This window comes from Falco rusticolus, chromosome 2 (genome assembly GCF_015220075.1).
Source record: "Falco rusticolus isolate bFalRus1 chromosome 2, bFalRus1.pri, whole genome shotgun sequence".
NCBI classification, from domain to species: domain Eukaryota; kingdom Metazoa; phylum Chordata; class Aves; order Falconiformes; family Falconidae; genus Falco; species Falco rusticolus.
The window spans coordinates 33331691-33344861 of record NC_051188.1 but is presented as its reverse complement, the minus strand read 5'-3'; the positions used below and the strand labels follow the sequence as shown (position 1 = coordinate 33344861).

Genomic DNA, 13171 nt, shown 5'->3' with positions numbered 1-13171 from the left:
AAGGTGTTACTAGCTGGCTGTGTGTCTGACCACCACTCTAGCTACCTTAATAAGAGAATATACTGAGAAGAGCACTCTGGAAAATAGCAGTGTCTATTATGTATGCACTCCTAAAAAATTACAATATTTTTCTACTTGACACTTCAGTCATAAGTTGGTACTGAGTTGACACCTAAAGATGAAACAAGACCTTCAGGCAGGCAGTACTCATGCAGTCCTGAAAATGTTACAATAGTTAATTGATTCACTTAGTTTTATAAATTAATTTTTAGTTCTCCAGATGCAGTTATGTTAAAATGAATTGAAATCCTGTTTACCCCCCAGAGGGCAGGAAAAGATTACCTCCTTTTTATTCCATGCCATTTCCCCGTTGGAATGATCTCTGACCCAAACTGAGGGTCTTAAATTAGAAATGTCACTGTTCTGTCACTTGTAAAGCCAGACAAGCACCTCCAGAGGGCATTGCAGCCCAGCAGAAAATTAAACTGACCTCTGTACGCTGATCTCTCGCCAGCTGTGGGGTTTTGATCATCTCATAGGTACTTCGGTAAGTTACCTCCGTTACATGGGGGCTGAGCCTGGACTTCAGATCACACTGAAAACAGTAATTTTCACTGTAAACAGTTGGTGGGTTCTGGAAGGGAGAAACGGCTTGTGTTAAGTGATCACAGCAGGGTAATGAGCCATTGATGCGATGTGACTGTAAAAAGATAAAAATACTCCTAGTGTGGGTACCAGGCAAGGTATTATGCTGCAGCTGGGTATGAACTCTTACTTAAGGATAGATGTTATGCTTAGCAAGGCAGAAAGACGTTAAATGCCTATGTATGAAACCAAACAGTTGCTAGAACAAAAACCCAGTAACTTAGCATAGATAGTTCTTGGCATCTTTGGGAAGCCTGACAGCATGGATATGCAAGTGCCTGGATTAAAAAAACACATGTTCAATTTTTAATCAGACTTTATCTAGCTGTGTTAGGATTCCTGGTGTCTGTTTTGAGTAAATTCCAGTATTTCAATTGTCTGACAGTAAGAAACAGAACAGTCAGCTAAAGAAATAGTGGGATTGAACTTTGAACTCTAAATTAAAATAGAAAGATTAGTGAAGCAAGGTGCCAACTCTGTCATCTTACCATGGTGGTATCTTCCTTTTTGGACAGGAGTTTAATACTGTATTTGCTGAAGTAGGTCTTTGGACATTAGCTTAGCCAGACTTTCCTCTGGCATATGAAAAATGTCTATTCTTTCATAAACCACCAAACACCATTTACAAAATTGCCTGTTGTGGACTATAAAACTCTTACGTTCTGTGCTCTGTTTTAAAATTCATAGAAATAACTACAGATTTCAGTCTCTCTTTAAGTAGACAAGACCTTTTTTTCACTGAGAAAAGTTTCAGTGTTCAGGATATATTGTACTCAAAATTAGACAGAATCTTTTTTGTTCATTCAAGTTAATTGTTTGCTCAAGAAGTTAATGGTTTTATATGTTTTTGTGCCCACATTCTTTCTGTCAGTTCCATCACCTGCCTTGTTGCAATTGGAATATCACCTAGGTGAAGAAGTGGAGATTGTCTTCATTTTTTAGAAGAATTTCGTATTTCAATCTGACAGGTGTCATAGAAGAAACGTTATGAATTTTTAATTTTGTAGTTGTGGAAGATATTTCACTGAACTCCATTTATGGGTTGTTTTGAACTTAATGTATAGAATGTCATGGTAGGGACTGTAAAAGGCAATTAAACTTCTACAGTTCCAAAGAATAAGTAGGGTGCGTTTCTAAATTGTGTTTGCTAAATGCAGCATTGATAGTTGTCCAGAAAGCTACAGAGCATAAAGTTTGTGTTGGTGCTGGGTTTTGTTTGGGTTTTTTAAAAGTAAAAGATTTTTTTTATTTCTAGGCAAACTGGCAAATTCATCCTTGTCTTGGGTAGACTTTCTTCCACGTATAGCTGAGCTTGACACATAGGCATAGGAAGATTTGGGGGGTTTTGGTGGGGTTTTTTTGTGCTTGGATCCTGGATTAAAAAAAAATAAATATGTTTTTAGCTACACTGATCTCTGCTCCCAAGTGGTAGTTTAATTTAACCCTCACCTTTTCCTCCTCCCCAAGATGTTATAATTTCCCAACTCTGAAGACTGTTTTCATTGAGGGTGGCATCCGTGCCACTCAAACCACACTATATGTTGTGAAAGGAAAATCCACATCCTTTTATTAAGACTGAGTTTTGTCTGTTTTATATGTGCATTATTGGCATGGGAGGGGTGGCAGATGTCTTAATCTTGTGTTCAGAATTTCCTGTTTTCTGCAGTCGTGATGAACCACAGTCCTCATACCTGTGGCACCACATCATTTGAAAATGTTACTCCCTCCAGAAGAAAATTTTGTGAAAACTGCCTTTAAGAAAAGTGCCTGATTCTTGCAGAAGTTTTTGTTTTTGTACATGTGGGAATAATGATTAACTCATTACAACTGATCTCTTATGAGCTAATGTTTCAAGAATAACTTCTGTAACTGTTAATCAGGATGTGCCGGTCAAAATATTTTGTGTTCCCCTGTTTTCCCTTCAGCTTACCAGAAGACTGCGAGAAAGAGATTGGAAAGTTGGAGATCTCTTGCAAGCAGTGCTGAAATATTGTGAAATGATAGAGAAGGCATCTGATGGAGAGCAAGCTCTAAATAAGTCTTTGGTTGGTTGGCTTCTGGAAAATGTCTGAAAAATCCAAAGATGCAACACTCTTCACTTCATTCCTCTTTTGAAAGGCGATAGAAAGAACACAGATATGTAAAGTAAAATTCAACTAATGAATGTTCAGTTGTCAGCGTTTAAAAGACTTTGAGGTGAAAGTCAAAATAGCTGTGCTGTGCTTTGTGATACTGTGCACATGGTATGTTTATTCAGTCTGTGATTGGTATTGTCCACCCACGCATAACTTGTACTTACTGCTGTGTTCAGACTGTTGAAATATTTATGAAAAAAATCCCTTGTCTATGATAGTAGTTCAGAAGGGACAGTCTCAGGCATGCTATTCATGATTCCTGCTGTGCCAGGATGCCTCTTTTTCCCATTTGTGTGTGCTGTATTCACAGTGGGACTAAGAGCACTGACATTCTGCAAAAATCTGTTCTGGAATACCTTGCAGCAGACAATGGAGAAAAGTAGTGACATTGGCCAGGTGTTATGTGCCCAAGGGCACCATTGCCAGGAAGAAAATTGTGACCTGCCAAAGTGGCCCCTTAATACAGTCCGGCCTCATAGCCGTCTTTATCAGGTTTAACTTTATGTGAGGATGAGAGAGTCTGCTCTGAAATCGAGGTCCAAATATATGTTCCCTTTTGTTGACTACTATAGAGCTGCTAACTTCTGGTAGAAGAGCAGAGTGGGTAGCTGAGCATAATTTCACACACAATTCTTCATCAAGGCTTCCTGAAGCTTGCCAGTTGAGTTTAAATTGCTAAATTTCTTACTGAAGCTTTTTGTATGCAGATACTTCTATGACGCCAATTCTGTGTTGAAGAATTTGTGTATTAGTCTCTCACACAGACATGTTGAAAGTAGCAGATAGATACTTCTGAGGATTCTGGCTGTCTTTTTGACTAGTCTAATTCTTTATTTCTTAGCCCTCATATATGAATTTTCTTTTCAGTCATAAAGAGAATTTTGTTACTCAGTGAGCACTTAAGCATTTAGCAAAGAAAGCCAATTAAAACATAAAGAGGAAATTTCTTTCAAATTGATTTTTCATTTTTTTCTTAACTACCTTCACAGAATTTTTTTAAAGGCACTTTTAATCAAGTCTTTTAGCAGTCTAATCAGGTTTTTCACCAGTGCTGCTGACTTGCCTTTGTGTCTGAAGAGGACTTTGGACCTTTATGTATTCTGTCATTTGAAAATGCTTTTTGGGGTTTATTTATACATTCTTTGAGAGAAAAAGGCACGTGCTGGTAATTACAAGGTTGCCACCTCAGAACTCATATAACTTGCAAGAAAATCGTGGAGTCTTATTTATTTTGGATGAACAAAAGAATCTTAATAGCTTTTTCATAGAAAAATACACTGTTGATAGGGTGCACAAGTTTCTGATCCCAAACAAGGAGAGAGAAAGTCTCTAAATATATTAATGAATTTTAATGGCATATGTACAGTTCCTATTTCCCCTACACCCTAAATTACTATGAGGTGTCAGACTGGTAAACTCAAGAGCAGTCTCCTTGCAGTGTCTTTGTGTTTCACTAAGCCATTTTGGTGGTCTTTTTACAGAGATCTGGTTTGCTCTAGTCCTCATTTGTCTGGATTTCTGCCCTGGATCTCGCAAATTTCACCTTTCTGGCAGAGTTGAGGATTTTTAATGTTTTTGCATACACACATAGGTGCGTTCACACATGTGCATACACACATAGATACGCGTGTGTATTTATATGTGTATAGGATCTCACAAATACGAATTCATAATGTAAATTTTTACCACCAACTTGAAATTCTGTAATGCTCATAGATTATTACCTCACTTCATACATGATTTCACTGATTGAAAGATCTATATATGCCATGTGACAAGAAGACCAAGAACCATTAAAAGGTCTTTTCTTCGTAGGTAATATAATGCCAAGCATCAGGAATCGTTTTTCTCTAGAGCCCAAAGTGTGTGTGTGTGTGTGTAAGTTATCTTAATTCCTGTCTTTGGAAGTTGGGGCTAGTAACAAATATTTTTGAAGAGTTGTACAAAAATTGTCTAGATTTTTTTTTCTCTCCAACCCCCGCATACTCCTTTCTTTTTAAAAAAAGTTGACTTTTGAAATTGTTCCAGACAAAAATTTGAAACCGTTCTCTGTAACATATTCCCTTTAACACAACAGTAATGTACTTGTACAAATTTACTATAAAATTGAAATGCCAAGAAAATAAAATACTAAAAACAGTGCCTCAGGACTGAATTTTGCTCTGGGGTTTGGACCCTTGAATTCTCACCAAGTGGAATTTGAAGACATGAGGATACAGTAGTAATAGTATGATGTTTCTGTACATGTCCAAAACAAAACTGAGAAAGATACTGAAGGCATTATAAATGTACAAAGCTGTACATTTGAAAAAAATCCAACAAAATGCCAGGAACAGCCATTTTTAAACTGAATTATTCAGTATGTTGGATTTTATAAAGTTGCTGAGGTGTTTTTTCTTTTTAATTACTTTTCTGGAGAAAGGCAGAAGATTGCACAATTCCCAACTATTACAACTATTACAACTAATTACAACTATTCAAAAAGTTAGTGGACAATAGTTGCACTAAAAATGATTTTTATAAATGGAATCTTCTTTTCAGACTGGATCAAATACATTACATAACTGTTGATTGGTGTTATATTAAGGAAGAAATTAATTTATTGGCCTCTGGGGAAAGTAGCATAGTTTCCTAATTTACATGAGAAGAATGTTCATTTTTACTTAAACAAAAAAGCAAACCCATTTTGTATACAAATTTTTTAAAATTTGTTCCTGGTTGACTTGATTTTTCTCTTTGGGTATCAGAATTGGAAAAGCATTTAACTAGCCTGGCAAAATTATTATAAGTTAATAATTTTAATAATAATTGGGAAACCTTACTTTGACTGTGTCTAACTGGTGCTGTCTGCCATATTATTGAGAAAGCTGTTCTTTGCTAATGCTGGTCTAAAATCGTGCTATTACTGAGTTTATTTTAAACTCCTGACCGCAAATATAGAAGCCTAAATGAAAACTGTTAAAAACATGAAAGGCCACATTTTGGTCCATTTAAAGCAGACAACTCTGCTTTATAAACAAACACAGTAAGGTGGAGTTTGTTTCATCCAGCTTTTTTTCTGTATGGGAAACCTGACTTGGTAATTTAATTGTTAAGTTGAGGAAAATACATCCAGTGGTGTTACTGTTCCAGAGGACGCCCTGTCTCAAACACTTCAGGAATACATTTGATGTTCTGAAAAAGGAAGTGTTCAGATGTTTTGTAAGTTTCTCTAGAAAAAGCACTTTGAAAATAGTTCCTCTAGAAATTAACAATTAAAAGCGGCCGTAATTTAAAACAAATGTAAACATTCAGAAGAGGGTGCATAAATAATACAGAAGTATGCAGAAAGCCTTAAAATAAAAACCAAACAAAACTCAAACCCATATGCTAAAATTGAAGAGGACTTGCTGTCTCAAAATAAGGATGTGAAAAAGTAAGCTAAGACAATGTACTTGAATGCAATTTGTATAGCATCTTTGTTCTTGAGTTTTAAAAGATTGTGTAAGCTTTTTAAAAAGCAAACAAAACCCCAAAACCCAGCAACCCACATTCCGAGACTAATTAGGTCTCTCAAAAATGGTATCAGATCTTAAATGTTACATTTTCTGATGTAACTTTTGTCTGGGACCTTGTCTATAAAGAGCCACATCTTGTTGAAGATGGGAACACAGTAAGTAGTAAACACTGTCACCAGCGCAAAACCCTGTAGTTTTACACAGTTGATTTGCAAAGAAAAACACAGGATTCAGGAATGATTTTAGTGTAAGAATGTTGGCTTTTCAGCAAGAGCCACTACTGTTGCGCATTTACTGTACTTGAGCTCTGAAGGGGCAAGTACAGAGCCCAGCCACTGTAGTCACTTTATTTTATACCATCTTTGTACATTCCTGTTGTATAGCTGGAGTTGTAGTTTTAGAGGGCCTTTGTTCTGTTGTAATGTCTGAATAGTATTTAATACTAAAATTTATTATAATTTGCTGGAACTGCCGCTTATTTGTGCAGTGTTACAGTAATTCACAGCCTGGTTAGTGATGCAATTGTATACCAAAAGCAGTTTGAATAACTATAAATGTTTATGTAACTGTACTCAATGAATATGAAGGTCTTGTACTGTATAATGGTGATGAGTTTTGCCATTTTAGTAATTTAACTATATTCGATTTTCAGATTATGAACTCCAGGTTGCACTAAGTTTGTCCTTGTTTTAGCAGTGGCTTAAAATAAAACATTTCACTGGCTTCAAGAGCACTGTCATTTCTTGTAAATTCATGGAATATGATTTTTCTTTTCAGCTAACACAACTAAGCTTGGTCTTGGTCAGTGGTTGTGTGAAGGCACTTGAAGAACGGTATAGTAAATAGTGCATCAGTAGATGGCATACTTCTTACAGAATTAAGTTGGTACCCAGGAAGAATGTGAGAACGCTGTTTTACCGTCTTTGGTTGAAAGGTAAAGCCATAGTTCTGGTTACGTGAAGTGTCGCATGGATTCTGTAAGGAGAAACTGGGCAAGAAATCCAGTCTAACATCAACACAAGTGGATGTAATGACCAGTGTACCTCAGTCTCATCTTGCCTGGAAGCTAGGTTAGGGCGGTTGGCTTGATATTTCCGTGTGGACTGGGACTGGTCTGTGGTACGTTGTACAGTATTTGGGGAATCGGCGTAAAAGCCAGCTTTAGAGTCTTCTGGGCAAATGCAAAAAGACGCTTGAATAACAATGAAAATGTTGTATGAAGTTTTATAGGCTTATTCAGAATCCTCAAGTGTTTTGGTATCTTCTGAAATCTACCAAACAGCATATTGTCAAGTACCCCAAAATAGTAATGCTGAGCGGAGATGTGCACAGATACGGTTTCTAAGATTTAGAAGTACTGCTGTTGCAAACAGCTGTCTTAAAATTTTTTGATGTATATTTTGTGAATCTGCTAATCTCAGCTGGGTTTCATTTCACGAATTAGGAAATTTGTGCTGAAGTTACTTTTAAACCAGTAAGCATGTGCAACTCTCCTTGATTCTTTATTTGTGCAGTGGTTGTTTAAAGGAGGTTTCTGTAGTGTTTATGAGATTACTTCCAAAAAGAGAATTCTTTGTTTCATTACTGTATCTGTGTCAGAGATTTTTTTTTATGTGGCTAATGCCTCACATTCAATCCCATAGAAAATACACGTTAACTGAAGCAAGTAAACATTTAGCTTTTTCTTCATTTTTTTTTTTTTAACAGCCAAAATAAGATGGGTGGTGAATTTGGGAACAACAACAACAACAAAAGATATTCTGTGAAGGGAAGGGAGAGTATATTCATGTGAAAGATCAGTCTGAGCTTTTTTCTTCCTGCCTGGACTTTATTTTTCTTTCTTTCAGCAGTCTGGTTCTGGCTGGCTTTATTCAACCACAGAACAGTATCCATGCACTTTGTTTAACCTTGGTGTATTAAATTGAGAGTTAAGTCTCCAGCTATTCTGTAGTCTTTGCCCAACATGTGTGCTACTCCATCCTCTGCTGCTGTTGCTTGGACCTTCCTCTCGCTTCATAGCCTGAGCTTCTGGTGTGACTGAATTCCATGCTGGTTACTGCTCTGAGCCTCTGATTGGAAGGTGGCTACGGAAAGTGAGTCATGCCAAGGCAGAAGAAATGTACCCAGAGCGCTAACCTTACTGAGTTATTGAGCACCAGATTAATCAAATGCTGTCTCTTCCCCTGCTGTTGAGGCAAACCACAAAGTGTGTGACTGCTTGGGGCAAGGAACTAACCGTGACAAACATGAGACCATGTCTGTGGTCAAGGTACTGGTGCTCTAGTCCATGACCACACAACACCTTTCCACAGGAATTGCAAAGATTGAAATTGGGGCCTTTATGTAGTCAAAAAATATAGTTTGTCTTGCTTTCATTCCTCCAAAAGTTGTTGCTGCTTAGAGGACCGTGAAGAACCTTTGTGTGTGTGTTTGGGGTTGGTTTGTTTTAGTTAAGAATGGGCAAAATAGAACACTTGTACAAGTCACTTGACTTGGTTTCCTGAAGTGCCCGTGCTTTGGCCAGGAATAAGATGAATATTGACAAAAGAAGTGTATTTTTTTCCTGCCATCTGCTCCTGTAACCCACTTACTGCCAATCCTTTACTTTGTACAGCCTCCACCTTGTATAACTTCCAAGTCTCCTCCTACGCTTTCCTTGTGGCCGTTGCTGGTTTCGACTTATTTCTGACCCTTGTCCAGTCTTGTAGTATGGCTGTCGTGTTCCGCTTCTTTCTTGACCCTGCTCTGCTGTCCTGATGTGACTTCTGGCCTTCTCATTCTTGGCTGGTGGAAGTGGTTAGAAACCAGCAAGGGGAGTCTTAGCTGGGAGGCTATGGAATACGGCTTGCCTACCAGAAATCATCAAGCAGTGAAGAAGAGCAAAACTTGCTTTTGGCTGAGTTTTTCACTCCTGTAGGAAAGTAATCTGTGGTTGCTTTGGTTTGGAACACAAGTTATTGCTTGCAAAACCCTTACATTTTATGCTGATCTGAAAGTAACTTTTAAGCTGATACTGAAATAATGTAAGTCTAACATACTATGTTATTCATATGGATGTATATTCAGTGTGCTGCATAACAGCGGCTTCCAGACACAGGCAGGGCAAAACTCACCCTTTTTGAAAGCTGGCAAAATCCCAGTTGTCTCACCTGCTTACATCTGGTCTTGGTTTAAATGGATGGTAACCTTTAATAACAAACAGTCAGTGTCTTGGTTTCTGCTAAAAACGTGTTTCATAATTATTGCCCTGTAATACTGTGTTCTGAGCAGATGTTGCAGCTGGATTGATTAACCACACAAAATCAAGCAGACTGTTCATGCTGCTACAAAAATCCTAACGCAGTATGGACAGAAATACAACAAAGAATCATCTCCTTATGCTGGAAGTCGTAGATTTAGAGGAGGTGCATAATGTTTGTCAAGGAAGCTAGAATATGACTCTGTGGAAAACAAACTGTGAAAGAAGCTCCTCAGAATTAAGTTGTTCAGAGAAACTATGTCAAGGGAAATGGCAATACTCAACTGGCCTGTTGAACAACACTTTACGGTATGTTATATAGTATGTATCAGGGAAGAGTTAAGAGTTCACAGCTAAGTAAGTCTGTTGGAGTTAAAAGGCACTGGGCATAAGAGATGTTCCAAGCTAACTGTTGTGGGACTGTGAGTTGTTTAGCTAATATTTCTGTGGCAACAGTTCATACACGTTTTTTATGCTGTTAGTTTAGGAGGTTTGGAACTTGGCTTATTTCCTAATTTAATGCTGTAAACTATGACTTGAAGATCATATCTTCAGGGTGGTCAGAGTTATCAAAGGGTTAAGCCTGAGACATCCTGACAAGCCTAGTACATGCTGGCATCTTCAACAAAACCTCTTTTCCTGTGACTGCCTGAGAAAATAAAGAGGTGGGTGTTGGAAATTCCCCAAGGAGTCTGGAGGGCCCTCATCAGTATGATCAAAGTGCTTTTCAGAGACTTCTAGAGACATGGTTTCAGAGAAGGAGTAATGGTAATTTTTGTTTAAAATTACTTGGTGAGATTTTTCTTTTCCTCCTTCAAGTGTTGGGATGCCACTGCTTATGGTATATGCTCAGCTTGTAGTTTGTGTGTTTAAAATTTGACTTATTTTATTTTTCTCTGCATATTAGCTTGCCACAACTGTTAAGAGAAAATGCAAGTACAAAAAGAAGTCATCTGTGCTGCAGTCATGCAAATTACACTGGATGAGTGGTTTAGATTAATTAGGGAAATAATCGTTAATCTGAATACACTTCAGCAATGAGAAGGTTGGCTGTTGCCATTGTTCATTTTTAATTCTCTTTCTTAAAATGTGAACCTTTTTTCGATAATTAGATTGGAAGTGCACTAAAGCTAAAGCTGATGTAATTGTATCTAATTAACAAGGATAAAGAAAGCAAATGAACTGTGGTCATAACACAGGCTTGACCCTGGCAGCTCTCTTAATTTGAACATTAATTTCCTACCAATTGTCTCCTGTTCGCACGTCCAATGTTCAAACACACAGTCATGTCATAAATTCAACATCTGTTTTTACATTTGCAGCTTCTACAGTCTTGGATTGTTGAGAAGAGTAAAGGTTGCAAAGATTTTCTTTCTTCTTGGTTGTGGTGTCCTTGCTGGGTAGAACTTTTTAGCCAGTCCACCTTCCCAGTCTAGCAACTTTGAGCAGGGGTTGTGGATTGCACTGACCCCCCACAGTATCCTTGGGACCTGCTCCCTGGAATTTCTCTGCCTTTTGCTTCTCTGACTTGGCTTTGACACTGCTTTCTGCTCCTAAAGGGTCTCCCAACTTCAGTTCCTGTACTCCAGACACCTCTCCGACCCTGAAGATGGTCTAATAACCTCAAAGAAGGTGAAATCTCCTTTGGGAAGAGTCAGTCTCAATAGGGGCATAGCAACCAGGAGAAGGCAAACAGCCAGCCCTCCGCTGCTCGGCCTCTCCCTTTCTGTTGAAAGGTGCACAGTGAACTGCCGCTAAACAAGACTCAGTCACATGGCTGATGAAAGTCAGCCTAACTTACTGTGTCAGAGGAGGGACAGACAAGATACATGAGACTTGGAGGACTGTATTTTCAGTTTGCCTGTGACCTGGGTTTGGTGCCTACCTCTGCTGATGCCTCGCTTTGACCTGAGGCAAATTGTGCCCTTCCAGGGCCCTTGTACGTCCCCCTCTGTAAAGTGGAACAACGGTCCCAAGCTCTTCTGAAGAGTTTTGAAATTTCAAGATGAGGAACACTCTTTGTATTTGCCAGTTCCCACAATAGTTAGCATTTTTCTTATGCTCCCAAATACAATCGAACAAATATTTTACGATTTCATATTCTTTCATTTAATAAAGCTTGTAAATTGTGTGCCTCTTCAGGAAAATCCAGAAATCAGTCAGAGACTGTCCAAAATTGTTGCATGTAGAAAAGCCTTCATAATTTGGAAGCCAGTCACGTTGTAAGGCAAGTACCTGACTTTGTTTTGGAAACATTTCAGTGATGAGTCGTAGGGATGAAATGTCTCTCCCTGTTGGAAATGATGGCTTACCTTCAAGGTATTAGCAAACCCATGGCTATGTGGCCAGAAAGTCTAGGAGTTCCCAGAGATAACAGGAGAAATGCAAGGATCTGAAATTCCATATGATGTTATCCCTCTTTGTGTCGTGTCTCCAAGGGCATGACATTGGCATAAAAGCCAGAGCAGTAAAGGCTGCACTGAGGTGCATGATGTCTAGAACGCTGCTTGACAGGAGTAAGGGAATTCTCTACACAGCTCTGACATGGGGCTCCAGGAAGGTCTTTTGGGTAGGTCTTTTCTCTGATGCTTCTTCGTTTTTCATTTTGTGAAGCTGACTGATGCTTCTGGCCCTTTGTGCAGGGAGCTGGTGAGAACTGTCTCCCTCTCTCCTTCATGTGAAGGAGTCTTCTGCCAGGCTGAATTTGATGAGGCTCCAGGGACACAGGTCAGGAGGATGATGTGTGACGGATGGATGTTAACAGGCACGCTAGGTCATGGATTAATTGAGATGCACGTAGCTAATTGAACAGCTATTTAACCACCTCTTGAGAAGACCTGAAGTAACAATTTCAGAATTGCCGTCTTCTCCCATTTGAGAAAGTACTGCTTATGGACTGTCACAAAATTGCAACTTAAAGGGCAAAATTGTTCTTTTAAGTTATGCTTGAAAGAAATAAAAAGTACTGTAAGTAGAGTTAAATAAATAACTGGGTGCTATTTCCTGTTTGGTGTATGAGATTTCAGACTGAAAATGCTCCTTTTTAGCCATAAAATGTGTTCTGATGCCTGAAGCCCCTCCAGAGAATGGTTCTTCATACACTACCTGGCTGAGCAGAAGGGAGGCCTTTGGAATGGCACCGAAGCACAGATAATAGCAACAAGGAGATAAAGCCATCTTGGCTGTGCTACTCACCTGACAAATACTGTGTTCTCAAGAAAACCACAAAAATGTTTTGAAGAAAGCAGCATAACCACTCCACTGCTGGTGGTTTGGTGAACCTCACGGGGCGGCCCACAGTCGGATGTCAGCCATACTTTCCAAACGGCAGTAGGGCTGGTCAGTGGTTTGACATGAAATGCAGCCAGGCTTGCGCTTTGGCTCCAGGTAGCGCCACCACAACCTGTTTATGACATTCGCTCTGTTTTTATGTTTAGCAATGGATGTGATCGCCTAGCCAGAGCATCAAAATCACCTACACAAGCTACTTCATACAAATTGCCTTGAGCCATCATGGTCTTTCTGGCTGACTCTCGTGTAAATCCTAAACACTTGAATTTTTACCCTCGTTGAAATACGTAGTTTTGATGCTGTGGACTTGCATGGTAGCAAACTTTGCCAGGTTTTCAGGGAAGGCCAGTATGTTAAATTATAGT

The 13171-nt window shown here is 38.8% G+C and overlaps 1 protein-coding gene across 6 annotated transcripts in view; it reads left to right on the top strand.

Moving 5' to 3' along the window:
- The window catches only part of AKAP11 (A-kinase anchoring protein 11), a 45359-nt gene extending 38354 nt beyond the window's left edge, over window positions 1-7005 (top strand). For all 6 annotated transcript variants that reach the window (XM_037375867.1, XM_037375865.1, XM_037375864.1 and 3 more), the window contains one exon: window positions 2571-7005. In XM_037375867.1, the coding sequence (XP_037231764.1) occupies window positions 2571-2717 (147 nt within the window). In that variant the 3' untranslated portion in view covers window positions 2718-7005. The remainder of the gene's footprint in view (window positions 1-2570) is intronic.
- The last annotated feature ends 6166 nt before the right edge of the window (window positions 7006-13171 follow it).